This window comes from Hyaena hyaena, unplaced genomic scaffold (genome assembly GCF_003009895.1).
Source record: "Hyaena hyaena isolate Hyena2069 unplaced genomic scaffold, ASM300989v1 scaffold_5, whole genome shotgun sequence".
Classification (NCBI taxonomy): Eukaryota; Metazoa; Chordata; class Mammalia; order Carnivora; family Hyaenidae; genus Hyaena; species Hyaena hyaena.
In genome coordinates, this window is record NW_024080637.1 from 7,707,135 (window position 1) to 7,735,083 (window position 27,949).

The 27,949-nt window shown below is 38.7% G+C and overlaps 1 protein-coding gene across 1 annotated transcript in view; it reads right to left on the reverse strand.

Annotated features, from left to right (window-relative positions):
- Positions 1-4,847: 4,847 nt before the first annotated feature.
- ZYG11B (zyg-11 family member B, cell cycle regulator) overlaps positions 4,848-27,949 on the reverse strand; it is an 86,272-nt gene continuing 63,170 nt past the window's right edge. Inside the window, exons 9-14 of the mRNA XM_039238695.1 lie at positions 26,955-27,116; positions 26,802-26,849; positions 22,611-22,808; positions 22,425-22,477; positions 21,009-21,106; positions 4,848-6,504 (exon numbers count right to left, since the gene is read on the reverse strand). Of these exons, the coding sequence (XP_039094626.1) occupies positions 6,314-6,504; positions 21,009-21,106; positions 22,425-22,477; positions 22,611-22,808; positions 26,802-26,849; positions 26,955-27,116 (750 nt within the window). The 3' untranslated portion in view covers positions 4,848-6,313. The remainder of the gene's footprint in view (positions 6,505-21,008; positions 21,107-22,424; positions 22,478-22,610; positions 22,809-26,801; positions 26,850-26,954; positions 27,117-27,949) is intronic.

Genomic DNA, 27,949 nt, shown 5'->3' on the forward strand with positions numbered 1-27,949 from the left:
CTGTAAAGATAGGGGATATTTATTTTCCCTTACAAGATATTTGAGGGTTAATGCAGTACTTGGCTCGTTATTCATTATATCTGCAGTTTTGAAGGGTTTTATTTTAGGATGAATTGATGAGACTGAGAATTAGGTAGAAGGTGCGTTTGGGAACTCTTTAATTTCCACATTCAAATGTGACAATCACATTCTAGGTATGTAATTAAAAATGGTTCCTTTTATAATGTATATTAATGTGAAGTGACAGAAGAGCTAAGGTTTTTTTGTTTTGTTTTGTCTTAAGTAATCCCTATGCCCAAAGTAGCGCTCAACTAGCCAGGTACCCGAGCTAAGGGTTTTCGTTGTTCTTCCTCTTCGCAATTATAGTCATATCCCAGTCAAGAAGGGCTACTCGTTAGAGATGGCCCTTGACTGAGTCATTGCAAGATGATTTTGAACAGCTGTCCTACTGAAGTCATGAAAGTAAGCCATTCATTTGCAGCATCTGGGTATTAGTGTCATTTCCCAAAATCTATCCAAAAGGTCTATTTCGGAAAGCTAACAGCTCACTGTGGGTACTCCACTCCCAGCCTAGGACTTGCTCTTTCATAGGCTGGAACATGTGTAAAGGCTGAATTTTGAGATTGCATTAGAATCTTAAATTATAAGAACAAAAATGATTAATGGGAGTGCTCACAGTTTCTACCATTCATCCCCTCCTCTCAATTCAAGGAGTTAATGCAGTTAGAACAATTCACTGGACTCCTAAAATGCAGATTAATGGAGAATAGGAGATGGAAGGAGACTGGGAGGAAAGGAGGAATTTAGTCAAGAGAGCTTGGGTCAATCTACATAATAAAAACTGTGACAATGGTTAAGGGAGGGGGAAGAATGGAGGAAGGCTTTAAAATATTCTTTTTGGAGTTATAATAAAACTTAAAAAAAACCCTGTCATCCTAACAGCTAATCTCACATTTGTCTATTAGTGAAGCAATAGTATTTGTGTTGGCCATTCATTGACAATTCTATAGCATTCAAACAGTAAGGCTGCCCTAGTACATCATCCTCAGGGACAATCTCCACTTCTGTGACCATTTGATGCATTCTTTTCTGTAACATTCATTTGCTGCCTAATCACATAATGCCTAAGATCTAAGAAATCTCGTGCTATTATGTAAAAATATGTTGAGGAGGAGAGGCTTACGGGATTGGAAGTCTGGAAATAAGAATTGCAGTGTACAGTCTGTCACTGCCTTGCTGTGTGACAGATAAGCTCGTTTTATTTAAGACAGTTTCTTCAACTACAAAATGAGTTTCTGAAACTGAAATAACTAAGGCTTCTTCCTGGCTTAAACCTTATTTTTTGGTAATCTTCATTAAATGCACTTAATGTATGTTATATCAGTTAATTATCTCAATAGTTGTGTCAGTGAATGTCAACCAGATATTATGTTCTCTAGGAAGTCTTCTTGGGCTGTCTAATGGGTGCCCAGTTTGGATTAAATGTGATCTCTGTGCCTCTATAGTAAGTACTGTGGACTGGCCTGTAATACAATTTAACATAATATTTATATGCTTAGTATTTCTTCTCCACAAAACTGTAAGTTCCCTGAGGGATTTATAAATTATATGAATTCCAACACTTAAACAGTACCTAGCATAGGTATTTAATGAAATGAATGAATGGAGTTCCATCCAGTAGTAGAATCTTCTGCAGTAAAACCACTGGTAAGCAATTGTTGCAAGTTAATAACTAAGGAATCTATATCCTGCATTAAAGCAAATAGTCTAGAAATAAAGTAGACAAGACACACTTTACATAAAATTTATAACATTTATTTAGGCAAAAAAAAAAAAAAATCCCAAAACAAAACTCTGTACACACAACATTAATACCTAAGTGATGTCCTGATTTAAAATATAGCATGATTCATGTACAGAACACTCCCATTCATCTGGCCAGAGTGAGAACAGTGCCTTCAATCCAGATAACTGAGAGCCTTGGAAATGTATACACAGTACATTTCCCAGTGAACTTTTCATATCCTTTGAAAGGAGTTAAACTCTTCCATCAAAATTCAAGCAAAAGATAGCTTTTCTCTCACAAGTCTGTGGGAATTTAACAGTGGGAATTCTATAAAAGTCAAAGATTTTAAAATTTTATTCTTGTAGATTATCTGAGTATAAATCTTGACATTAACATTGTCCCCTTTTTAAAGAAAAAAATGCTCTAAATAATTTCTTGCTTTTATGAAAGTGTATCTCAGCTTTCATTAGCTAAGTAGCTTCTTGCTTCTAAGCTGATTACAATAAGTTTAAAAGAACCCATTTGAACAGTTTTCCTAAAAGTTCGAAATTAAGCACGTAGTATTAATGACCTAGGTTTATGATTTTCTATAGAGTAGTTCTGAGAAATTTGGATTTTCTAAATATTATTAATAGCCATTCTATCTAGCTCTAAAGTTTGGTTGTGCCATCCAAATGAACTTTGCTTCATCCAGAGAAATGAGAAATAGCATGGACTTTCCCATAATTTACCCAAAAATATTGGGTAAGGGGAGAAACAGAGAAAGCTCTTTCTCAGGCTATCCATCAGTTAATACAGAATGTCTTAGGTTAAGATTTGGGAACTAAGGAATGCATAATTAGGAGTGTACCGTGTCATGCAAAGTCTGAGATACTAAAAAAGATAAAGCAATTGCTCATTTAAAGCACATTCAGCAAATTCCTATCATACTGCTATTCTCATCACTGCATGAAGGTTGGATTTGCATTATTCCTAAAATAAACAGTACATGAGTTAACACTTAAAATGAAAAATGTGTCAATACAAAGCAAACAGTAAAGATTAAACATCCAATATCCACACAGTCATTTGAAACTACAATGGATTTGAGAGGGAAACCGTTAAGTTTGCAAGCTTTTCTGTAAGCTGCCTTAGAACACTACTCTGAAGCCCTATCCATATCAAGTTCTCAAATAAGTAACATACAGATAAAACTGCCCACATCAGCTGACTTTATGATACTGCCTTTAATTTACACCTTCAGTTTAATAATACTGTTTGTTTTGAAATAAAAGTTGTAAAATGACCAAATACTGTAAACATGGCATTAGAGAGGGCAGGAAAGGGGTGGGTTTTCCCTGTTACTCATGACCTCTTTTCAATTTCAGGTACTGCTGCAGGTTGTTCTATGAGGGTGTCATGCATTTTGAAACACTAAGCCAAAACCACTGTCCATTAATGTATCGTAATTGAGCACATAAAATATATTTTCATTAAAATGTGCTCCAAAAGGCTTGAAGGCCCAATGCCATCTTGATACATGGCATAATTAAACATACAGCCAAATGTAAGTGACCAGGGAAGAAAAAGGGCCAACTCACAAGGTCTCAATAGTAAGAACAACTTCCTATGCTTGATAGATCGATGTTTTTAAACATGAATCTTTGAAGTTTGCAAACAGAAGAGAACATGAAATTAAATTCCCATAGCACCCTTTTATGGTGATTCACCTCCACCTTGGGTAATTAAGTTCACTAGCGCCACCAAATGGCATTTCTGTTCAGGGGTAAAGAGCAGCAATATTTAAGGTCAATTCCTGGAACTGTGGGTCTGATAAGATTTTTAAAATCTTAAATTAAGATCAGTAACCACTGAGTCCTTGGCCAGAGAGTACACTAACCCCTTATTACTACTTGATATATGTTTCTTTTCAACTGCCAAAATGAAAAGTGATTTTTTAGAGTGTAAAGACCACGAGCAAAACTTATTTGATGTAAAGAACAAGATGCCTTATTTTTGCTTTAATTTTAGACTGTTCTTGCTTTACTCAATGATACCAACATGCATCATTATACTCTAAAAAGTCTAATTCCATTTCCTTTGGTAGATCTAAACCTTGCTGCTGCTTGGGGACTGATGTAGTGATATTTTACAATATCTGAGTGCACCAATGATTTGAGCAACGAGTGGTTCAACCCTAGTCTAAATTGTGCTTGAAACAGCACCTCTAAGCCACTGAAGAGGTAACCCTTGAAGGCACCAAGTACTGTTACATTCTACTATACACATGTAAAAGGGTGGCCTAATAGATTCTAACTGTAGACACAGGCCAGTTATGCCTCATAATTTCAATATATACATCTACTATATTTTAGCCAGATTCAAGACCTTACAGACAATTCTGTGCCTTAGTTAGATACACAATTTTAAGAACCATCCCAACCACAAAGGCACTACAATTTTTATTTACGGGATTGATCAGTTCTTTTGCTTTTAAGACTCAGAAATATCCCACCATTACCAATGTTCAAAGTAGTAAATTTAAAATTGAGTTTCAATATTTTTGAGTCTTCATCTATCAAGTTATTCTGAGTAATGAAGGGGGTAATTGTTTTTTGTACATTTTTAGCTATTTCTGAAAGCAATTCGTAGAGATAAAAACCTATACCTAGCCTCTAAGGAACACGCACTTTTGAACAGGAGAGAAGAGAAACTTGAAGCCAAACTTCTTAAACAGACTTTCCCTTAACTGTACAAGCTAAGAGGACTGGAAATAATCAACATAGCTAGCGATTTCCAAGCTAGTGCAGGCTGCTCTATTTTCTACACTCTGCCTTAGACATTAAAATCCAGGAAAAAGGGAGAAAGCTAAAAGAATCTTCCATTTCCCCCTAAATAGACAATCTGTGGAAATTTATCTTGAGCCTATAAAAATTCCTTAAACCAATTAAGTCAGAAGCAATTCACAATATAATATTGTTTTTAATGGTTCTAAATACCTTTTTTTTTTTTTTTTTTAGTTTAAGTTTTCATCCCTGCAAAGGAGTACGAAATAATTCAAGTATGATTTTTGTGATAGTGGTATGAAATATGTATGTCAAAAATGTTATCAGCATAATAAGCCAGTTCCTTTCTAAATAAAAGTGCTTCTGAATAATAATCATAATTTAAACATACATTTTAAATCTCTATTGAAAACACTTTGGCCATCTATGAAAAAAAATGCAGTCATCTGAAACTGTGATTAACCTTATTCACAAACTAAAATTGTAGATGGAAATTAAGTTTCTTGGTGACCTGCTGCCTCCCTGCTGCCATTATTGATATAATGATAACTGATTCTTACTATGCTGCAATGGGTATCTTAAAAAGAAAGGCAATTGTCTAAAAAATAACCCATCAAAAAAACATTTCCTTTTACGCACTACAACTAGAATCATTACATTTAACAACAGTCTAATGCTTCTCATTCATATTTGGCAGTGAGATGTGGACATCTTTCTCCAACATGAGAACATTAAGATACATGTATTTTGGGGAAAAGAAAAGAAAATTTGACTTCTTGTGACAAAATTTACTGCTGTTAATTGTATTTAACTGAGCAGGTAATACCATGTGTAGTCTCTATTTCACTGAATAAAATGACTTTGAAATAGAGGGAAAATAATGGTCAGTTTTAACAAGAGACAATTTTATAAAAATTCACATTTTCACAATAGTAGGACTTCTAGAGATTTATACAATTAACTTTTAACACGGACTGTGGTAATATTTTACACTGTGATGTCCGGGAAAATACTTCTAGAGAGTAACCAGCAGTCTGTGTAGGAAGCAGCAGCCCATGCTTCCAGGAATAAATATCAGTAACAAGCTACTACCTACGGCCTTGGCAGAGGTGGGCTCCAGAAGGATCGCCTGTCCCAGTTTAAAAACTGGACTGAAAGAGCAGACCTTTCTCTAGTTCCTTGTCTCTTTTTCCCTCAATAGTTTTCCTTCCAATATATTGTTTCTGCCAACCCTCGGGGCTCCAGTTGGTGAGCAGCCTTCAAAGAGGCCTTGGATTTCCACTCTTTCACACGAAGAAGGACATCTTATAAAAGGTACACAGACAGAGAAGAAAGGCATTTATACAGAAGCAGTATAAAACTTACAACTGAAGCAGTGCCAGAGATCAGGTTAACAGCTTTTCTGAAGCTGCAAATTGATTGGAAGAGACTTTAAGATCAGAAAAGTCTGGCCTAAGGGTTCGTGCAAACTTTATCATAAAACCGTAGAATTTCAAGCACAGGTAAGTTCAAACACGGAAAGATGTGGAAAATTTCCTAAAAGGCAATGATGAAGGAAGAGACCCTTCTTGCCTCAGAAGTTAAAAACCACAAGACAAATTAGAGACTGTTCACATGGGCAGTACTTTACACCGTCCATCCCAAACTGATCTTATGACTCATATGATAGAAACCTCTAAAACATCACAGAGGGTAAGATATTTCAAATGAACCTATCACAAAAAAGATTCATGTGATTCAATTATTCAATTACTTATGGCTATCAATTTAGTCTAGCCTGGGACTGCTTTTTACAGGGAGGTGGTCTCCCATGACGCACAATGTGTTTTTCTAAGCTGTCTAGAATGGCCACAGCAATCTGTTGGACATGGGGATCCGTCTGCTCGTGTTCCTTGATGTTGTATAAATGTTGCAATCCTCCTTCCTCAATCAGCATGCTGCAGTACCTTGAGGCTGAAAGAGGAGAAAGAGCTTTTCTTAAAACACTTAAAAATTATTCCATACACAAAACAGTTCTTTTTTTCACTTAAATTTGAGCTATTTTTGTTATTGACCACTAATATATGCTAAACTTCAATAAATACCTCTGTAATGATGTTACGTTTACACTGCAAGGCTCTACACATAACAGTGATTCTCTAATTCATAGATATACATATGATTCTCATATTCATGTACATATGGTTCTCTTATCAAAGCTATCACAGCTGTGGGTGGGGGATTGGGTCCCTCACATCCACAAGTCTCTGTATGGAAAGAAAGGACAGTAGGAAACTACTTAGATGTTTAAACCAACCCTCTTCCTCCCTTTCCTTATACTTTAACTGGGACAGATGCAATAATGGAGGTATGTGGAAATTAAAAAAAATTTTTAATGTTTACTTAGTTTTGAGAGAGAGAGACAGAACATGAGTAGGGGAGGGGCCAAGAGAGAGGGAGACAGAATCTGAAGCAGGCTCCAGGCTCTGAACTCTCAGCACAGAGCCTGACATGGGGCTCGAATTCACAAACTGTTAGTTCATGACCTGAACCGAAGGCAGACACCTGACGAAGCCACCCCGGCGCACCTTTAAAACAGTTATATGAAAAGGCATAGACAATTACTTTAACATGGTAAAAGAAACATTTGTATGTCCTTAAAAAAAAAAAAGAAAGAAAAGAAAAAGAAACATCTGTATGTTCTTAGACTCAAAGTTTGATAAAAGTACCATTCCATGTGGCAGACTGTATGTTGACTGGCTAGGTTGAATAGGTTTCTCCCATGTGTTTTATACAAAAAAAAAAAAAAAAAAAGAAATGGATAAACCATTTTTTACCAAAAATAAATTAAAAAATCCCATAACCTTAAAGCATAGACAATCTGGGAAAGAAAGCTTCTTTGATCCCAAATCATAGGTAAGATAGGTGCTATTACACTCTTATGCATTTCTTATATATTTTTTAAAAATCTAATGGCATTCATATTATACAATTTTAAAATACTTTCTTTGCCTTGTTTTTAAGTATTTCTTCTTTTTTAAAATTTTTTTTAATGTTTTTATTTATTTATTTATTTATTTATTTAAATATTTTTATTTATTTCTAGGAGAGAGAGAGAGACAGCATGAGCAGGGGAGGGTCAGAGAGAGAGGGAGTCACAGACTGAAACAGGCTCCAGGCTCTGAGCTGACAGTCAGCACAGAGCCCAACGCGGGGCTCGAACCCACGAACCGCGAGATCATGACCTAAGCGAAAGTCGGACACTTAACCGACTAAGCCACCTAGGCGCCCCTATTTTTATTTATTTTTAGGAGAGAGAGAGAGACAGTGTGAGCAGGGGAGAGTCAGAGAGAGAGGGGGTCACAGACTGAAACAGGCTCCAGGCTCTGAGCTGCCAGTCAGCACAGAGCCCGACGCGGGGCTCGAACCCACGAACCGCGAGATCATGACCTAAGCGAAAGTCGGACACTTAACCGACTAAGCCACCTAGGCGCCCCTATTTCTTCTTTTTTATATATACTACTTTTAAAAGTATTTTTAGTTTTAGTCATATTTATTAAACTATAATTTATACACAATAAAATATACCCAATTTAATTTATAGTTTGATGAGTTTTGGCAAATGTATACACTTGAATAAGCAACACCACAATCAGAATATAGAATATTAAAAAAAAAAAAAGAAAGGTTCTTTCTGCACCTTTGCAATCTTCTCTGCAGCCTCACCTAGGCAATCACTTTTCTAATTTCAATGATATAGATAGGCTACTTGTGCTTGGTCTAGAACTTCATGTAAATACAATCATCAGTATGTATTCTTTTGAGTCTGTCTACTTTTGCTCAGCATGGGTTTAAAACAGTTGTTTTAAGTTGAACATTTTTATTTTAATGTTTATTTTTGAGAGAGACAGAGTGAGTGGGGGAGGGGGGGGAGAGAGAGAGAGAGAGAGAGAGAGAGAGAGACAAACACACACAGAATCTGAAGCAGGCTCCAGGCTCTGAGCTGTCAGCACAGAGCCCCGTGAAGGGCTCGAACTCATGAACTGCGAGATCATGACCTGAGCTGAAGTTGGAAGCTCAAGTGACTGAATCACCCAGGTGCCCCATTTTTTGTTTAATGTTCATTTATTTTTGAGAGAGAGTGAGCATGTGTGTGTGTGGGGGGGGGTGGACAGAGAGAGAGGAAGACAGAGGATTTGAAGTGGGCTCTATGCTAACAGCAGCAAGCTCAATGTGGGGCTTGAGCTCACAAACCCTGAGATCATGACCTGAGCTGAAGTTGGAAGCTTAACTGACTGAGCCACCCAGGAGCCAGCACAAGTATTTTTGTGGACTTTTTGTTTCAATGATCTTGAGGAAATACTTAGAATGCTGGGCAAATGCTAAATGTATGCTTACCATTATAAGAACTTACCAAACTGTTTTCTAAAATGAGTGTATAATTCTTTAATTATTTTAAATGTTTATTTATTCTGAGAGAGAGAAAGAGAGAGAGAATGAGTGGGGGAGGGGCAGAGAGCAAGGGAGTGACAGAGGCTTTCAAATAGGCTCCCCTGGGAGCCTAACTCAGGGATCAAACTCACAAACCATGAGATCATGACCTAAGCCAAAATCAAGAGTTAATGCTTAACTGAATGAGCCACCCAGGCGCCCCAAAAATGGCTGTATAATTTTTCAATCTGATCAGTAATGAAAAAGTTGTTTCACTTCCTTGCCAGCACTTGTCATCATTCATCTTGTTTATAGGCAGCCTTTCTAGTAAGTGTAAACTAGTGTCTCATTGTGGTTTTATTTATTTAATTTTTAAATGTTTATTTATTTTGAGAGAGCAAGAGTGAGTGGGGAAGGGGCAGAGAGAGAGGGAAAGAGAGAATCCCATACAAGCTCCAAGATGACTGCACAGGGCTCAAACCCATGACCTGGGCTGAGATCAAAAGTCTGACGCTTCGGCACCTAGGTGGCTCAGTCGGTTAAGCATCCAACTTCAGCTCAGGTCATGGTCTTACAGACTGTGGGTTCGAGCCCTGTGTCATGCTCTGTGCTGACAGCTCAGGGCCTGGAGCCTGCTTTGGATTCTGTGTCTCCCTCTCTCTGCCCTTCCTCTACTTGCTCTCTCTCTTTCAAAAATAGACATTAAAAAAAAATTTTTTTTTAAAGTCTGACACTTAACTGACAGAGCCACCCAGATGCCCCTCATTGTGGTTTTAATTTGTATTTCTCTAATGACTAATGATGTTGAGCTTCTTTTCATTTGCTTGCTCACTGGCCATTCACAGGATCTCTTTGTAGAAAGTCTATTTAGTCCTTTGCCCATTATTAAACTGGGTTATTTTTATCATTGAGTTGTAAGAGCTCTTTATATGTTCTGAAAATGTCCCTCCATCAGTTATATAATGTGCAAATATTTTCAACCTTTCTGTAAATTATCTTTTCACTTTCTTTTTTTTTTTTTTAATATAATGTTGGAACAGATCTAAAGGCGGTGTTTTTTATTTAATGTTTTATTTATTTCTGATCGAGAGACAGCGTGAGCAGGGGAGGGTCAGAGAGAGAGGGAGACACAGAATCTGAAGCAGGCTGCAGGCTCTGAGCTAGCTGTCAGCACAGAGCCTGACGCGGGGCTCCAACCCACAAACCGTGAGATGGTGACCTGAGCCGAAGTCGGACACTTAACCGACTGAGCCACCCAGGTGCCCCATCTTTTCACTTTCTTGATGGTGTCCTCTGTAAATTGTCTTTTCACTTTTTTTAAATGAGCTTATTCTTTTTTTTAAACATTTTTGAGTCAGAGAGAGACAGAGCATGAGCAAGGGAGGGACAGAGAGAGGGGGAGACATAGACTCTGAAGCAGGCCCCAGGCTCCAAGCTGTCACCCCACAGCCTGACACGAGGCTCAAACTCACAAACTGTGAGATCATGACTTGAACCAAAGTTGGATGCTCAACCAACTGAGCCACCCGGGCTCCCCTATCTTTTCACTTTCTTGATGGTGTCCTTTGAAGCACAAAGTTTTAATTTTCTTTTTTTACATGTGCCTAGTCAGTTTTCCAAAAGTCATTTGCTGAAAAAAATGATTTCTTCCCCAGTAAATTGTCAAAATCAATTTTGGGGTTTATTTCTGCACTATCAATTCTAATACATTGATATATATGTCTGTCCTAAAGATGCTGAACATCTTTTCATGTGCCTATTTGCCATCCAATAATCTTCTTTGGTAAAGGATCTGTTCAACTCTTTTGTCCATTTTCTCTTCACTTGTATTGTTTTCTTATATTAAGTTTTGAGAGTTTTCTTTCTCTCTCTCTCTCAAAGATTTTATTTTTAAGGAATCTCTACACCCAACACAGGGCTCAAATTCACAACCCCAAGATCAAGAGTTGCACACCCCACCGACTGGGCCAGCCAGGTGACCTGAGAATTCTTTATAAAAATTTTGAGTACCTATGCTTTATCAGACATGTGATTCACAAATATTTTGATCAAGTATGTGTATTGGCTTTTGATTCTTTTAACAGTGTCTTTCAAAGAACAGAAGTCCTTAAGTTTGATCAAGGGCAATTTAGCAATCTTTTTCTTTTGTAGATCATGCTTTTGTGCACATTTAAGAAATTTGCAGGGGCGCCTGGGTGGCTCAGTTGGTTAAGCATCTGACTTCGGCTCAGGTCATGATCTCGCAGTCTGTAAGTTCAAGCCCTGCATTGGGCTCTGTGCTGACAGCTCAGAGCCTGGAGCCTGCTTGGGATTTTGTGTCTCCCTCTCTCTCTCTCTGCCCCTCCCCAACTCATGCTCTACCTCTCTCTGTCTCAAAAATAAACAAACACTAAAAATTTTTTAAAAAGAAAGAAATTTGCAGGGTGCCTGGCTGGCTTGGTCGGTAAAGCATGCAACTCTTGATCTTGGGGTTGTAAATTCGAGCCCCACGTTGGATTGTAGAGATTACTTAAAAAATATAATCCTAAAAAAAAAAAAAAAAAAGGAATTTGCCTAACATAAGGTCACAATGACTTTGTTTTCTTCTAGAGCCTTTTTTTTTTTTTACAGTTTGTTTGTTTATTAATTATTTATTTATTTATTTAGAGAGATAGCATGGGGGCGCCTGGGTGGCTTAGTCGGTTGAGCGTCCGACTTTCGCTTGGTCATGATCTCACGGTTCGTGGGTTCGAGCCCCGCGTCGGGCTCTGTGCTGACTGGCAGCTCAGAGCCTGGAGCCTGTTTCAGTCTGTGACTCCCTCTCTCTCTGACCCTCCCCTGCTCACGCTGTCTCTCTCTCTCCTAGAAATAAATAAAAACATTAAAAAAAAAAAATAGACAGCATGAACAGGGGAGGGGCAGAGAGAGAGCGAGATACAGAATCTGAAACAGGCTCCAGGCTCTGAGCTAGTTGTCAGCACAGAGCTCCTTCTAGAACTTTTAAATAGTTTCTTGTTTCATATGTAGAACTATGATGAATTAAGAGTTCGTTTTTGGGGGTGCTTAGCTGGTTTAGTCAGAAGATCACGAGACTCTTCATCTTGAGGTCATCAGTTCAAGCCCCATTTTGGGTGTAGAGATCACAATCACCCAAACAATCAATCAGAGTTAATTTTTATATAGAGTCCTAGGTATGTAAAAGTCACTTTTTTTCCCCTAAAGTAGGCTCCATGCCTAACATGGGGCTTTTTTAAAAAGCAGTTTTTATTTATTTTTTAATTTTTTTATTAATCTCTACATCCAATGTGGGGCTCAAACTCACAACTCCAAGATCAATTGTTGCTCTTCCGACTAAGCCAGACAGGCACCTCTCTCTCTCTCTCTTTTTTTTTTTTTTTTTTGCATCCAGAGATCCAGCTGTTGTAACACCATTTGTTGAAAAGATGATCATTTCTTTATTGAATTCACTTTAAACTCATGTCAAAAATTAATCAACCATACATATATATAAGTCTATTTTTGTATTCTCTATTCTGGTCCACTGAACCATCTTTGCCTATTTCATTTTTTTTTTTAAATCTACACCTTTATTTATTTACTTTTCAGTTAGTTTAAATCCTTGAGGGGTACAGCATCACATGGATTCTGTGGCCAATGGCTTTAGCAGGAAGGTTGCTTCGGAATTTTGCACGAACCATGCCACTGTTTCCATGAGCACGAGTTACTTTTCCCCAGATTACTCTGGTTTTATTCAGTTTGCCACCAGGAGTCACTGTGTTGTTCTTTGCTTTGTACACATAAGCACATCTCTTGCCTAGATAGAACTCAGTTTCATCTCGGGCATAAACACCTTCAATTTTAAGAAGAGCTATGTGCTCCCTCTGGTTCCTGAGACCCCGTTTATAGCCAGCAAAAATGGCTTTGGACAACAACCTTCCAGACATATTTGTCGTTTCAGGAGTCCTGTTCCCAGCAGGCCTACACAGGTTCAAAGACGGCGGAAAGACCATCTTTGCCTATTTCTATGCCTGGACTTGCAACTGGTGTCTGAAGTGAAGGCAGTCTTGTGGGACTATCCCTTAACCTATGGGATCTGACACTATCTTCAGGTAAATGATGTCAGAATTGAATTCAATTTTTAGGACACACAGATGGTGTCTGCTGAGAACTGGAAAACTGCTTGGTAGAGTGTTGAAAAAACACATGTTAGAACTGATGTCAGAAGTGGGGTTTGAGGGGCTCCTGGGTGGCTCAGTTAGTTAAGCATCTGATTTCGGCTCAGGTCATGATCTCATGGTTCGTGAATTCGAGCCCTATATTGGGCTCTGTGCTGACAGCTCAGAGCCAGGAGCCTGCTTCAAATTTTGTGACTCCCTCTCTCTCTGCCCCTCCCCTGCTTACGTGCTTTTGCTCTCCCTCTCTCTCTCAAAAATAAATAAACATTAAAAAAATTTCTTTTTAAAAAAGAAGTGTGGTTTTAGGGGCACCTGGGTGACCCAGTTGGTTAAATGCCGGACTCTTGATTTGGGCTCAGGTCAGGATCTCACTGTTCATGAGCTCGAACCTTGTGTTGGGTTCTGCATCATCTATGCAGGGCCTGCTTAGAATTTTCTCTCTCCCTCTCTCTGCCCCTCCCATCTTACACGTGCACATGCTCTTTCTCTCCCTCAGAGGAAGAAAGAAAGAAAGAAAGAAAGAAAGAAAGAAAGAAAGAAAGAAAGAAAGAAAGAAAGAGAGAGAGAGAGAAAGAAAGAAAGAAAGAAGGAAGGAAGGAAGTGGGATTTTCAATAATGGCTGTGGCTCATAAAAATATGAGAAGAGAAAAGATGAAAGGGGGATGAAAAACCTTTGATTTCAGAGTAGCCAGATAGTCACCATGATATGGAGTATTAGGTGTGCTGCAATCAGTTACTAAAGGTAAAAGTTGCCAAAAGAATTTAGAGATGGATCTAAACCTTACCAACAACTGCTTGTGGCAGTAGTTAGGTGGACTAATCAAGATAAGAGGGCCACAGAAAAACAACAAACAAAAAGACAAAAAGGCCACGATTCCTTGGCATGACCTCTCACTGGGGACTCAAAGCCTTTCAGGTAAGGCTGGGTAAATTGGTCACGGAATGGAGAAGTTACCAAAACCCACTGGTGAAGCCCTAATGTGGGCTTATAATTAGATTGAGAGAAAATAAAAGTGTATGGGTTGATGGAATTATGAAAGGTGCAATGTTTAAGCAGTTTTATGTAAAGAAGCTGTGTTTCCTTTACCTGAATGTTTTGTGGGAATGGGCATTATGTCTGGCTAGGGAACAATTCACCTACCTAGTAATATAAAGTTAAAATCTGTAGATGAAGTCCTAATGGAGGCTACAGTCAGGAATGTAATAGAATTAAACTAAAAGTTTGTAGGACAGCTGGTATGGTTGAGTAGGCTTTATGTAAAGTGGCTGTATTTCTTTTACAAAAGTGGCTGTATTTCTTTTACTTGACTGTATTATAAGGATGGACACTTTGTTTGACTAGGAAATGTTATCGCTACCTAACATTGTAAAGCAGAAAGCATCTAAATCCAATCTTAAAGCAATATTAAGCAGACATGCTAAATGGGTACTAGAAGGTTACCCAAGCCTGTGCAGTGTAGAATATAAGCCAAAGTGCTGGTAGGGACAAATTCTCTGTGCCTTATAGGAAGAACAGACTGGGCACTGGACTAGAGAACTTCCAACTGAGGGGCATTTACTACCTTGCTATCTGACATTAATTGAAGCTACCCTTATGACTGAAGGACAAAAAATGATATTAAAACCTGAAGTATGCAATGGTATTCTGGGTTATGTCAGAGAAACACTCTAATGTGGATGGCAGTGCTAAGAGAGTTCCCTAGTGGAATAGAAAAGGTTTATATAGGATCATGCTATCTGGGGAATGCAAGGAGGGTATAATCATCAGCAGGGACCCTCTCTCTCCCTAGGACCAATTCTGAAACTGCACTAGGAGCTGCTGCATTCTATCATCACTTGGACAGTACCCTGTCAAGGGCTGGCCACTAGCCAACAAAGAGCTGCTTGGTTTGTGGACAGCAGTTTTAAGGTGAACAGACAACATTCTGTTTCAAAGGCCAGCGCTCTGACTAGAAAAAATAAAAACAAATCAGTTCTATGAGCTGAACTGGATGCTGCTTTCCCAGTAGTGATTCAAGAATTGAAAAGTGATAAAAGGCTCTGTTTGTTTGTTTTTTTAAATTTTTTAATGTTTATTTATTTATTTACTTATTTCTAAGAGAGAGAGAGAGAGAGACAGCATGGGTAGGGGAGGGTCAGAGAGAAAGGGAGATACAGACTCTGAAACAGGCTCCAGGCTCAGAGCTGGCTGTCAGCACAGAGCCCGACGCGGGGCTCGAACCCACGAACCGTGAGATCATGACCTGAGCCGAAGTCGGACGCTTAACTGACTGAGCCCCCCAGGTGCCCTGTTTGGGTTTCTAATGACTCGTGGGCAGTGGTAAATGGGCACGAGGGCAACAGAAACAGGATGCTCGTATGGGACGTGGCCCTATGGAAATCACTGTGGGAATCTGGAGAGTGCATTAAAGTAGGACATTTCTACACCCATCAGAACTTTCTTTCAGGTTCAGAAGATAATTGAAATAGACAAGCAGATGAACTTGCCTGGGGCGGCCACGTGGGTCCATGAAATAAGTGGATATGGAGGTACTACAGCAATGCAGATATGGACTGAATGTAGACATATTCCCCTTGCAATCTCTCAGGCACAAAATGCCAGCAGTTGTTCAACCTGCCAGCAAAAGAGACAGAGACTGCAGATGGCTATGTGGCAAATTCCCTGGGGGGAAAGACCCTGATCATAGCTGGCAAGTCACACTAGCACTGGTAGCCCTGGGGGCTACAGATGGGTCTTGACAGAAATAGATACTGACTCTGGACTAGGCTTTGCTCAGCCAGTGATAGATATGAATGCTTAGAATGCTATAAAGCAACCAAAACACAAGATATTGAAACAATTTGGACAGCTGACTATCATTTTGTCAGATTAAGGAACATACTTTACAGTGTATGTTGATGGAGTTCAGGACACATTGCCCTAAAACATGGCTTCGTGGCATATTGACTATCCTAAGCTAAAGTTGTTTGAGAAACAGCAAAAGCAGGAGGATCACTCTGACTTCCCCCCATCACCCTTCTTCCCTGAAATAGGTCATAAAACTCCCATGTGAAAGGTACCCTCCTTGTACCAGGAAGAAGGAAGGTATTTTATCACCAGGTCTTTATCTGGTACTGATTTCTGGGTAATTCTGGTGTTCTTCCCACCGCCCCCACCCCCCCCACCCCCACCGCCCCCACCCCCCCCCACCCCCACCGCCCCAAGCTTTATTTCTCTCTGACTTCAGTTTGGATAGTTTCTATTGCTATGCATTCAATTTTGCTGATCTTTTCTTCCATATCTACTATTAAGTTCATCCAGATATATATTTTTTTAATTTTTAAAACATTTTTTAATGTTTATTTACTTTTGAGAGAAAGAGAGAGAAAGCGTGAGCAGGAGAGGGGCAGAGAGAGGGGAGACACAGAATCCGAAGCAGCTCCAGCCTCTGAGCTGTCCATACAGAGCCTGATGTAGGGCTCAAACCCACAAGCTGTGAGATCATGACCTGAGCTGAAGTCAGACGCTTAACCAACTGAGCCACTGCATTCAGATATTTTTCTGGTCAAATATTTAAAGTTTTAGCTCTAGTACTTCTTTTTTTTTTTTTTTTTTTACAAATAGTTTATTGTCAAATTAGTTTCCACATAACACCCAGTGCTCATCCCCACAAGTGCCCTCCTCCATGCCCATCCCTCCTCCCCCCCACATCCATCAGTCCTCAGTTTTTGTCAGCATTCAAGAGTCTCTCATGGTTTGCCTCTCTCCCTTTCCCCCACGATTTCCCCCCTTCTTCTCCCGGTTGGTCCTCTGTTAAGTTCCTCCTAATCCTCCTATATGTCTATAAGGAACTTAGCTCTAGTACTTCGATTTTATTTGCTTTTTATATTTTATTTTTTCTTCTGTCAATATTCACGTTTTCTTTAAAATCTTGGATCATATCTATAAAAATTTTTTTGCGGTTACTTTTCTGGTATTTCCATTATCACCATCACTTCTAGGTCTGTATCAAGTGTCTGATTCTTCTCCTGGTTATTGGTCACATTTTCCTGCTTCTTCCCTCATCTAGCAATTTTTATCAGATACTAAACATGTTGTTGGGTGTCTAGACTTTGTTCTTTTTTTTAGAGTGCTTAGTTTTTCTCTGGCAGAAAGTGAATTTATTTTCAGAGCAGCTTAACCATTTGTTTTAAAAACCATGGTTTTTAAGCTTTGTTAGGGTCTCCCTGGAGAAGCCTTTATTTTAGGGCTAGTTTAATCTCTTCTAGTGTCTGTACTGAATGCCCCGGGTGTTAAGTTCTTTCTAGTGTTAAGAATTCAAGTATTTATCTATTGCTGGACCTCTAGGTTATTTACTTAATTGCTATTATAAATAATGGTGTGACAAATATCTCTCACTCAAACAAGTGCTTGGATATAATTTTAAAATTAAAAGGTAGACTACTTAAATGTTGATCAATAGGGAAGTGGTTATAAACGACTGCTAAATTCATTTATTAAGTATAGAGGAATGTGCTAAGCGTTCAGTTATGTCCCCCAAAAAGATAGGTTAAAGTCCTAATCTCTAGTACTTCAGAATGTGACTTTTTTTGGAAATCAAGTTGTTGCTAATATAATTAGTTAAGATTAAGTCATTAAGGTGGACCTTAATCCATTATGACTGATGTTCTCTTATGAAAAAGGGGAGATTTGGACACAGAAACATATACACACAGAAAACAATGTGAAGACATGTGGACAAGATGGCCATCTGACAGGAGTGATGCATGTAAAGCCAAGGAATGCCAAGGATTGGTAGCACACACAGAAGCTAGAAGAAGCAAGGAAGAATTCTTCTCTAGAGCTGTTCCAGAGAGTATGGCCCTAAAGACACCTTGATTTTAGACTTCAAGACTCGAGAACTGAGAGACAAACATTCCTGTTGTTTTAAGTCACCTACATGTGGTACTTTGTTATGGTAGTACTAGGAAAGTCATACACCATACAATAAAGATTATGTGATTATTAAAAATCATGTTGTCAAAAACTTTCTAAAATATGAAAATATGCTCATTATAATGTGTGAAATAGGTACTATTATTATTCCCATTTAACAAATGTGGAAACTGAGGCCCCAGGCTTATTGATTTGTTCAAGATGTCATACATAGTAAGTGCTGGAACATGATCTGAATCCAGGTAGGTTCCTGTGTGCTCTTAACCATTATGTTATAGTGTCTCTTAATTATTAACAGCTGTAAGCAGCATTAGAACTTTTAATGCAAACTGAGAAGTCAATCCCACTTAAATATAAACAGATTAAGTCAGGGAAGCAAGAATATAGAAACCTGAACTACATGAATTGGAGATAAAATATTCTAACATTCCCCAATTACAGTGCATTTTATTTATTTTCATTTTTTAAAAGTAATCTCTACATTCAACAGGGAGCTCAAACTCACAACCCCAATATCAAGAGTCACATGCCCTACTGACTGAGCTAGCCAAGCACCCCTACAGTGCATTTTAGAATAAATTTTTCAGGGTGGTCTTCCACAGAGTAAACTTAAAAGAACCCCAATACCTAAAAGTAGTAACAAAAATAGGTACTTATATGACAGGCTGTTAAGAAACTAGGGAGTTCTCAGAACCTGTAAGGACAATAAAAGGAAATTTTTGTATCAGAGGCAGTTTATTTTTTTTTTAATTTTTAATGTTTTATTTATTTCTGAGAGAGAGAGAGAGCGTGCGTGAGCGAGCGAGCAGGGGAGGGTCAGAGAGAGAAGGAAACACGGAATCTGAAGCAGGCTCCAGGCTCCGAGCTAGCTGTCAGCACAGAGCCCGACACAGGGCTCGAACCCATGAACTGTGAGATCATGGCCTAAGCCAAAGTTGGACACTTAACTGACTGAGCCACCCAGGCGCCCCTCAGAGGCAGTTTAATATAGCTATTGAGACAGCCTCTATTTTTTAAATTTATTTTGAGGGAGAGAGAGGGAGACAGCGTGAGGGGGCAAAGAGAAAGGGAGAGAGACAAAATCCCAAGCAGGCTCCTCATCATCAGCACAGAGCCTGAGGTGGGGCTCAAACTCACAAATCATGAGATCATGACCTGAGGGGAAACCAAGAGTAGGAGGCTTAACTGACCAAGACACCAGGCTCCCCAGAGGAAGTCTATGAATGAACTGGAGAATATAGTAGGAAAAGCTCCCAGGTAGCTGAGCAGGGTACAAGGCAGTTTTCTCTGTCACATCCTATTCCCAAACTCTCATCCTTTGTGTATCTCACATAAAAGAGCATTTACTGAATTGCCTTTCTGTGTTATGCACTGAGTTTTCACCAAAGAATAAGAAAGTATCTAATAATATGTTACTGCTATTTATTACATGACTATTGTTTTTTTTTTTTTAATGTTTTATTTCTGAGAGAGAGAGAGAGAGAGACAATGTGAGCAGGGGAGGGTCAGAGAAAGAGACGGAGACACAGAATCTGAAACAGGCTCCAGGCTCTAAGCTGTCAGCACAGCCCGACATGGGGCTTGAACCCATGAACCGTGAGATCATGACCTGAGCCGAAGCTGGATGCTTAACCGACTGAGCCACCCAGGCACCCCCTACAGGACTATTGTTAAAAACAGCTCTCACATTTCCTATATGAGTTCATTTATAATATCATCCCTATTGAGGTTCTAGAAAAAAATTTTAATTTGTCGTTAATTGCCGAGAAAAGTTTTACTTCCCTGTGAGGATATGGAATTGTATTTCCTCCTTATATGTAAAGAGAACTAGGTAGCTGATTATTTGCAGCCCAGTCACAAAAAGAACATGAATCACTATGTATGCTCTATATATCTATATTCTACTATATTCCTTATAACCTTTAATTTCATTTCAAATTATGTTTCCTTTGTCCTCATTTCTAATTTCAAATATTAAAAAAAATGTTTTTAATCTTTATTTACTTTTGAGAGGGAGAGAGACAGAGTATATGTGGGGAAGGAGCAGAAAGACAGGGAGACACAGATCTGAAGCAGGCTCCAGGCTCCAAGCTGTTAGCACAGAGCCTGACGTAGGGCTCGAATCTGCGAACAGATCATGGGCCTGAGCCAAAGTCAGACACTCAACCGACTGAGTCACGCAGGCACCCTAATTTCAAATATTTTAATTTATACTCTATTAAGATGTTTCTACTATTGAAGTGTTTTTTCTGCAAGTTTCAAATCATTTATGGAATGAGTTTTTATTAATAACCAACCAAGAGTTGTAACATAGCCCTCAAAAGAAAAATATGGAATCTGATTTAAATTCTTGATTTTCCAGAGACCATGAGTGCAGACAGCTATGTCTTAATGAAATTTTGTGTGGATGAGGATTGGGTACCGTAATAATCATCACTGGATCACCTTAAAACTTTTGCTTAGCAAATGAACTCATTATAGGCTCCTTTTTTTTTTTTTTAAAGGCCCAATACGGGGCTTGAACTCACAGCCTGAGATCATGACCTGAGCTGAGGTCACAAGTCAGATGCTTAACTAACTGAGCCACCCAAGCACCCCATGTAGATCCTAATTTTTATATTCCATGACGTCAGAACAGTGTCTCATTCATCACTGTCTTTCAGTATCTAGTATTACTGAGCTAATTCTGAAAGAATAAATTTATTTTATAACCTAAGATTCTCTCTTTTCTTTTTTTAAAAGAAGTTCAAGGTGGGGCTTGAACTCATGATTCTGAGATCAAAAGTTGCATGCTCTACCAACTGAGCCAGCCAGGTTGTATGCTCTACCAACTGAACCCATAAAGGTTCTCATATTGTATCTTTTAAAATCTGTGTCCTTAAAAAAAAGTCATTCCATATACCATTTTAGAAATGGCTTTCCTGTGTAAGGAGAATTTCACTTGAAAAAGAAAAACATAATTCTCTTTTGGTACGTACGATTCTTGCTGCAGACATGTTGCATGGCCCAAACTGCCCATAGCTGGACTCCTGGTGTTGTGAAACAGCCAAGTAATGGGAAAAATGGATTAAAGGACCTAAAGTTTCAAAGAAAAGAATAAAAGTTACATCCTATACTTAGTGTCATTTCTAAAGCAGTAGTTCCTAAGCTTTTCATACTAGAAATTTCATCCAACTATTTTTTAAAATTTTTTTTTAAATGTTTTATTTATTTCTGAGAGAGAGAGAGGCAGACAGCATGAGAAGGGGAGGGTCAAAGAGAGGGGGAGACACAGAACCTGAAACAGGCTCCAGATTCTGAGCTAGCTGTCAGCACAGAGCCCGATGCGGGGCTCGAACCCACAAACCATTGAGATCATGACCAAAGCCGAAGTTGGACGCCTAACCGACTGAGCCACCCAGGTGCCCCATCATCCAACTATTTTCAATCTAATATAAGTGACCTATAGAATCTTTTCTTTGTCTTTGGCACTTGAGAAAGGATCACGTTCATACAAAGTTTTGGTACAAACGACGGAAGATGATCAGAACAAGGTACTGACAGAAATATCTTTTTTGTAAATACTCTTTCAGTATTGAAGATAAACATTCAAAGAATAGATCTTGTTTTAGAAACTTAGAAAAGGAGGAGTTTGATTGGTAACAAACATAAACAAACTGTTTATGACAGTTAGGTGACTTCATAGCTAAGTTACTAATTACCTGAAATATTCCATATTGCCATTTAAATAACATTAATGCATCTTATTTTTGTTCTCTACTTCATAAATGCTGATAGTGCCAACATTTTTGATTCCCCCAACTTATGTTCTCCTCGTTTTGGGGCAGAAGGCAGAAGACTGGTAGAAATTGAAAGGCTAATGTACACTTGTTACCAATTGTTACTGGGTCATCTTGTCCTGGATCTCTGCATTAAGACATTATTTCTTCTCCCTAAAATCTCCTGCACCTACTTATTTATCTCTCAAAACTCAGCCCATAATCTACTTCCTCTGGAAGCTTTTTACCATTTTCCAGTGCATTTAAGTACTGGCATCTTTAATTTCATAGCATTCTATGGATATAACTAGCTTAATAGTGAATTATATCTGATTCACATGTGGTGTCCCTCACGAGGCTATAATTTCTTGTGCGTAGGCAACATGTCTTACTCATCTTTGAATTTCAAGAGCACAGAACAAGTCCTTGGCACTTGTCTTCAATAAATGTGGAAAGAAGGAAGATGATGAATGACAGGTAGCAGAAAAAAGTGAATACACTTCGATCCTTTTAAAGCCAGTAAGAAGATAGATGCCTGAAGGAAAATGCATTACACATCTAGTAGGAATAATCTCCAAGCAAGCAAACAAGCAAAATTTAGGTTACTGGCTTAATATTAATTATCTTGCTAATTACCTGTATGCTACCATCTCACACTCTGGAGTTGGCCACTTCAAAATAGCTGAATGCTGCCAAGACATAAGACACACAAGAAAGAATACAGTATTTATTTAGCACTGCAATATTGCATTATAAAACTCTGATAGCTTAACTATGATGAATGTTGTCTGTATGCTTCTAGAAAATACCAAATGACCCTACCAGATCATCCAGAAGAGAATTCCTCTGGCTACGGCTCAATGTCCAAGCTTGTTCACCTCTAGATATTAAATGGGCAATAATTCCAGCTGCAAAGTAACTGACTTCCACTTCAACACTATGCAGGAGGCTACTGATGTGGTCTATAAAATCCTTCCACATTAATTCAGAATGCAATTCTTGTACTTCAGCTATATTATTCTGGAAAAAAAAGAGACATAAAAATTGAAGTAATATGCATAATAAATGGCTAAATAACCCTTTGCATTCTAAGAAGGAATAGAGATTGCAATAATTTAAATACGTATCTGCAGGGGCACCTGGGCTGCTCAGCTGATTAAGTGTTTGACTTTGGCTCAGGTCATGATCTCACAGTTTGTGAGTTTGAGCCCCTCATCTGTCAGTGCAGTGCCTGCTCCAGATCATCTGTCTTCCTTGCTCTCTGCCCTTCCACTTGCATGCACACACTAACTCAAAAATAAATAAACTTAAAAAAATAATAAATATGTATCTGCATATACATAAAAGGTGCACACTTTTGTTATGTTAGCACAGTGGGTTTATGGGTGACTTATTTTCTTCCCTCCCAAAACAATAAAATAATACAGAAAAAGTACTGAGTTCTTTTTTCAGGCAAAATGGTGAGCTAGATAACCTAAAAAATCTCCTGCTATAAAATATCTAGAAGTGGTAGTTGAAAAATAGCTAACAACATTTGTTTGTTTGTTTAAAAATGTTTGTTTATTTGAGAGAGTGTGTGGCCACGAGGTGGGGGTGGGGGTAGGGGTGGGAGTGGAGAGAGAGGGAGCGAGAGAATCCAAAGCAGGCTCCATGCTGCCAGCACAGAGCTTGGATGCAGGGCTTGATCCGACGAACTAAGAGATCATGACCTGAGCCAAAATCAAGCATCAGACACTTAACCGACTGAGCCACCTATGTGCCCCAACAGCCTTTAAATATATAATTTGCTGGGATAAAAAGCAAATAGGAAACCAAACCAGAATAGTAACTGGCCATCATGGACCCATAGAGGCAAGTGCACTGGGTTTTAATACCCATGCAAGGGTAGAAAATAAGGGCTAAAAATTGGAACTAACACTTAACATATAAGACAAGGTCTTTCAAAGTATCACACCTCAGAAAAAGAGTAGACTGACTTAGATGAATGAAAAAGAGGTCTACCGTAATTTGGGATCTGGTCTAAAAGGAAAAGTCTTCCCTTGTCGTTTTTTTTTGTTTTGTTTTGTTTTGTTTTTTAAATTTTTTTTTATTTTATTTCTAGGAGAGAGAGAGAGACAGCGTGAGCAGGGGAGGGTCAGAGAGAGAGGGAGATACAGACTCTGAAACAGGCTCCAGGCTCTGAGCTGGCAGTCAGCACAGAGCCCGACGCGGGGCCCGAACCCACGAACCGCGAGATCATGACCCGAGCGAAAGTCGGACGCTTAACCGACTAAGCCACCCAGGGGCCCCTTCCCTTGTCGTTTTTAATAAGGGGCTGTCCTCACGCAAGATTATAGTTCAAATTTATACCATCTGTGTGATCTTGAGAAACTCCCAAGCTGAGAAGCAACAGTAAGAGAGGTTGAAGAAAAACCAGGAAAGTTTGGTTATCAAGAAAGCAGAGAGGGGTGAGTGTACCAAAAGATGAAGGGATTAGCAATTCTGAATAATGTGGAATGCATAAATAAAATGAGGGCAAAAAGCATCCTTTTGAGCAATATAGTGATTTATTATTTTTAAAATTATTTTTAATGTTTTATTTATTTATGAGAGAGAGAGAGAGAGAGACAGCATGAGCAGGGGAGGGTCAGAGAGAGAGAGGGAGACACAGAATCTGAAACAGGCTCCAGGTTCTGAGATAGCTGTCAGCACAGAGCCCGACGCAGGGCTTGAATCCAAGAACCATGAGATCATGACCTGAGCTGAAGTTGGACGCTTAACTGACTGAGCCACCCAGGCACCCCTAATATAGTGATTCTTTTAAAAAGATTTTTTAAGTAATCTCTACATTTAACATGGGGCTTAAACCTACAACCCTGAGATCAAGAGTCACATCCTTTACCAACTAAGCCAGCCACATGCCCCTCAATATAGTGATCTTGTGTCTTAAAACGTTCATAGCCTTAGACCTCCACTGAATGCCAAAGTTTGACTGCTGGCCTATATAAGGTAGATGTTTTATTTGGGCTTGGGGTGTGATGGCTTCCTTACACAGTACATAAGGAAGACCTCTGTTCACATGGGAAACAATTGAAGGTTTCCAATTTAGACTGTGGGTTCAAAAGATCTAAGATCCAACTTAACATACTACTCTGAAGATTAATCCTCATTCTTAAAACTTCATTTGATCTACTTTGAAATAATAATTTTCTTCCCAACATGTTGATTCCATTTCTTAGGAACCAAAACTCTGAACTTTTGAGAGTAGGGAGACTATTTGCTCTCTAGCTTAAGTCATTCTTTAATAAATGAAAGGCATCATTTGCCTGTAATGACTAACAAATATTCTTCTTCAACTATGAAAAAGAGGGCAGAAGAGACAAGTTTAACTATATACTACATGAATGTACATAATGTATTTTTCCACCAGCATCCATGATTAATCATCGCTTCTCTCTAATCTCACATATTCAAATACGAAAAGGCATTTCCATTCTTTATTTTTTAATGTTTATTTATTGAGAGTGAGTGTGTGAGCCCATGCGTGCATGTGTGGGGGTAGGGCAGAGAGAGAGAAAGAGAATCCAAAGCAGGTGCCATAATGCACATGGAATATTACAAAGATAGATCATATTCTGGGCCATATACAAGTCTCAATAAAATCCAAAGGACTCAAATCAAAGTATATTCTCTAAAGCTTTTCAGATACACTTTGCACTATTTCACTAGTTATAAGCATGTATTCTTTTTGAAATTAAAAAAACATTAACAAATTTTATATATAATATATATGTATAAATTATGTATATATGTATATATAATATATGTATGTATGCCTCCTATGACCTAATTTCTCAAGAGCAGAGATCTACTCTAAAAAGAGCTTTTTACCATACAGTCATGTTTCTCCTGCTGTAGTGATTAAAGTTTATGAAACATTTGATCCTTCACCTTTGCCTCAAAATCTTAGAGGGCTCACTTTTTTTTTTTTTTTAATTTTTTTTTTCCTTAATGTTTTATTTATTTCTAGGAGAGAGAGAGAGAGAGAGACAGCGTGAGCAGGGGAGGGTCAGAGAGAGAAGGAGTCACAGACTCCGAAACAGTCTCCAGGCTCTGAGCTGGCAGTCAGCACAGAGCCCGACGCGGGGCTTGAACCCACGAACCGCGAGATCATGACCTAAGCGAAAGTCGGACGCTTAACCGACTAAGCCACCCAGGCGCCCCTTAGAGGGCTCACTTTATTTTTTTTTAAATTTTTGTGTGTTTGTGATTTAAGCTCTTTTTTTTGTTTATTTTTGAGAGAGAGAGAGAGAGGTAAAAAGAGAGAATCCCATGGGGGCAGAGAGAGGGAGAGAAGGAAAGAGGGAGAGAGAAAGAGAGAGAGAGAGAGAGAGAGAGAGAGAGAGAGAGAATCCCATGCAGGCTCCACACTGTCAGGTTGGAGATTGAAATGGGGTTCAAGTACACCTGCTGCAGGTCCTGAGCTCACCCAATGCAGGGCTCGGAGCTCACTGGAAGCAAAGCTTGAGCTCACCAGAAGCAGGCTTGAATTCACCCTATGCAGGGCTGGAACCCACAAACTATGAGACCATGACCTAAGCTGAAATCAAGAGTTGGGACACTTAACTGACTGAGCTACCCATGTGGCTCTGGAATATCTAATTTGTTAAGTAGTCTTTTAGGTAGTAATTATTAATTACCAAACATAGTATGTAAGAATACTTACAGTTTAGTGACATTTTTTAATGAGATTTTATTTCCTGATTATAAAAGTAAAATTGCTCACTATGAGGCTTTGTATTATTCCAAAAAATATATAGAAAAGTATGTAATTTATATTTTTCCTTTTAATGTGGTGAAAATCTTAATATGAATACATTGTTTTATAGCCTGCTTTTTTCACTTTATTATATTGTATATATTTTCTAATGTCATTAAGCGTTTACAAATAGAGAAACAACTTTCAATGTATTACCTCAGAAGGAAAATGATTAATTACAGCTCAGAATTTATTAGGAAATGTTTATATCTTACCAAAAGTCCTAGAACTTTCTGTTGAATGGATGACTCAGTTGGGAAAGACTGTAAAAAGAAAGAGAAACCTGTAACTACCTAAAGAACCAAATATAATAAATGAATATTTTAATCAATCAATGTCAAAACTATAGGCTAAATTCCCATTCTAACCTCTAGAACCCGCATGAAGAGTTCTAACCCTTGGTTTTCAATAAAATGTCTGCAAGTGGTTGGAGATTCATCTGTGAGGTTCCAAAGTGCACTCAAAGTAAACTTCAAAGTAGTGTCCACTGAATTTTGATTGGTTTTCTGCTTCACTATTTGAAGAAGTTGCTGAAAGAAGGAAAATACAATGAATTTCTTTTTTTTTAAATATTTTTTATTTATTTCTAGGAGAGAGGGAGACAGCGTGAGCAGGGGAGGGTCAGAGAGAGGGAGACAGAGACTCTGAAACAGGCTCCCGGCTCTGAGCTGTCAGCACAGAGCCCGATGCGGGGCTCGAACCCACGAACCATGAAATCATGACCTGAGCTGAAGTCAGACGCTTAACCGACTAAGCCACCCAGGCGCCCCAATACAATGAATTTCTTATCACTAAGCTGTTACCACAATTAGTGGTAATAATCACAAGTCATGAGAATTGGTCTCATGGCTTAAAACATTTCCTAGGAAAGTTTTTATAAGTTCAACAAACAGCTTCTTGGATCAGATTTTTACTTCAACGTGAAAAAAAATATAGGATCTTCAGAAATACTTTATTATTGGGGCGCCTGGGTGGCTTAGTCGGTTAAGCGTCCGACATTCGCTTAGGTCATGATCTCGCGGTTCGTGGGTTCGAGCCCCGCGTTGGGCTCTCTGCTAACTGCCAGCTCAGAGCCTGGAGCCTGTTTCAGAGTCTGTGACTCCCTCTCTCTCTGACCCTCCCCTGCTCACGCTGTCTCTCTCTCTCTCTCCTAGAAATAAATAAAACATTAAAAAAAAAAAAAAAAGAAATACTTTATTGGTTTTATCATCCCTAAAATCTAACACTCTGTAAATAAAATCAAAAGCAAAATGTTAAAGCTTAGGACAAATTATCTTATCCAATCAGTCACAGCATATATTCATTTCAGATCCTAGGATAAAAAAAAGTGGAGGGAGAGAAGGAGAAATGAAAGTAACATTTA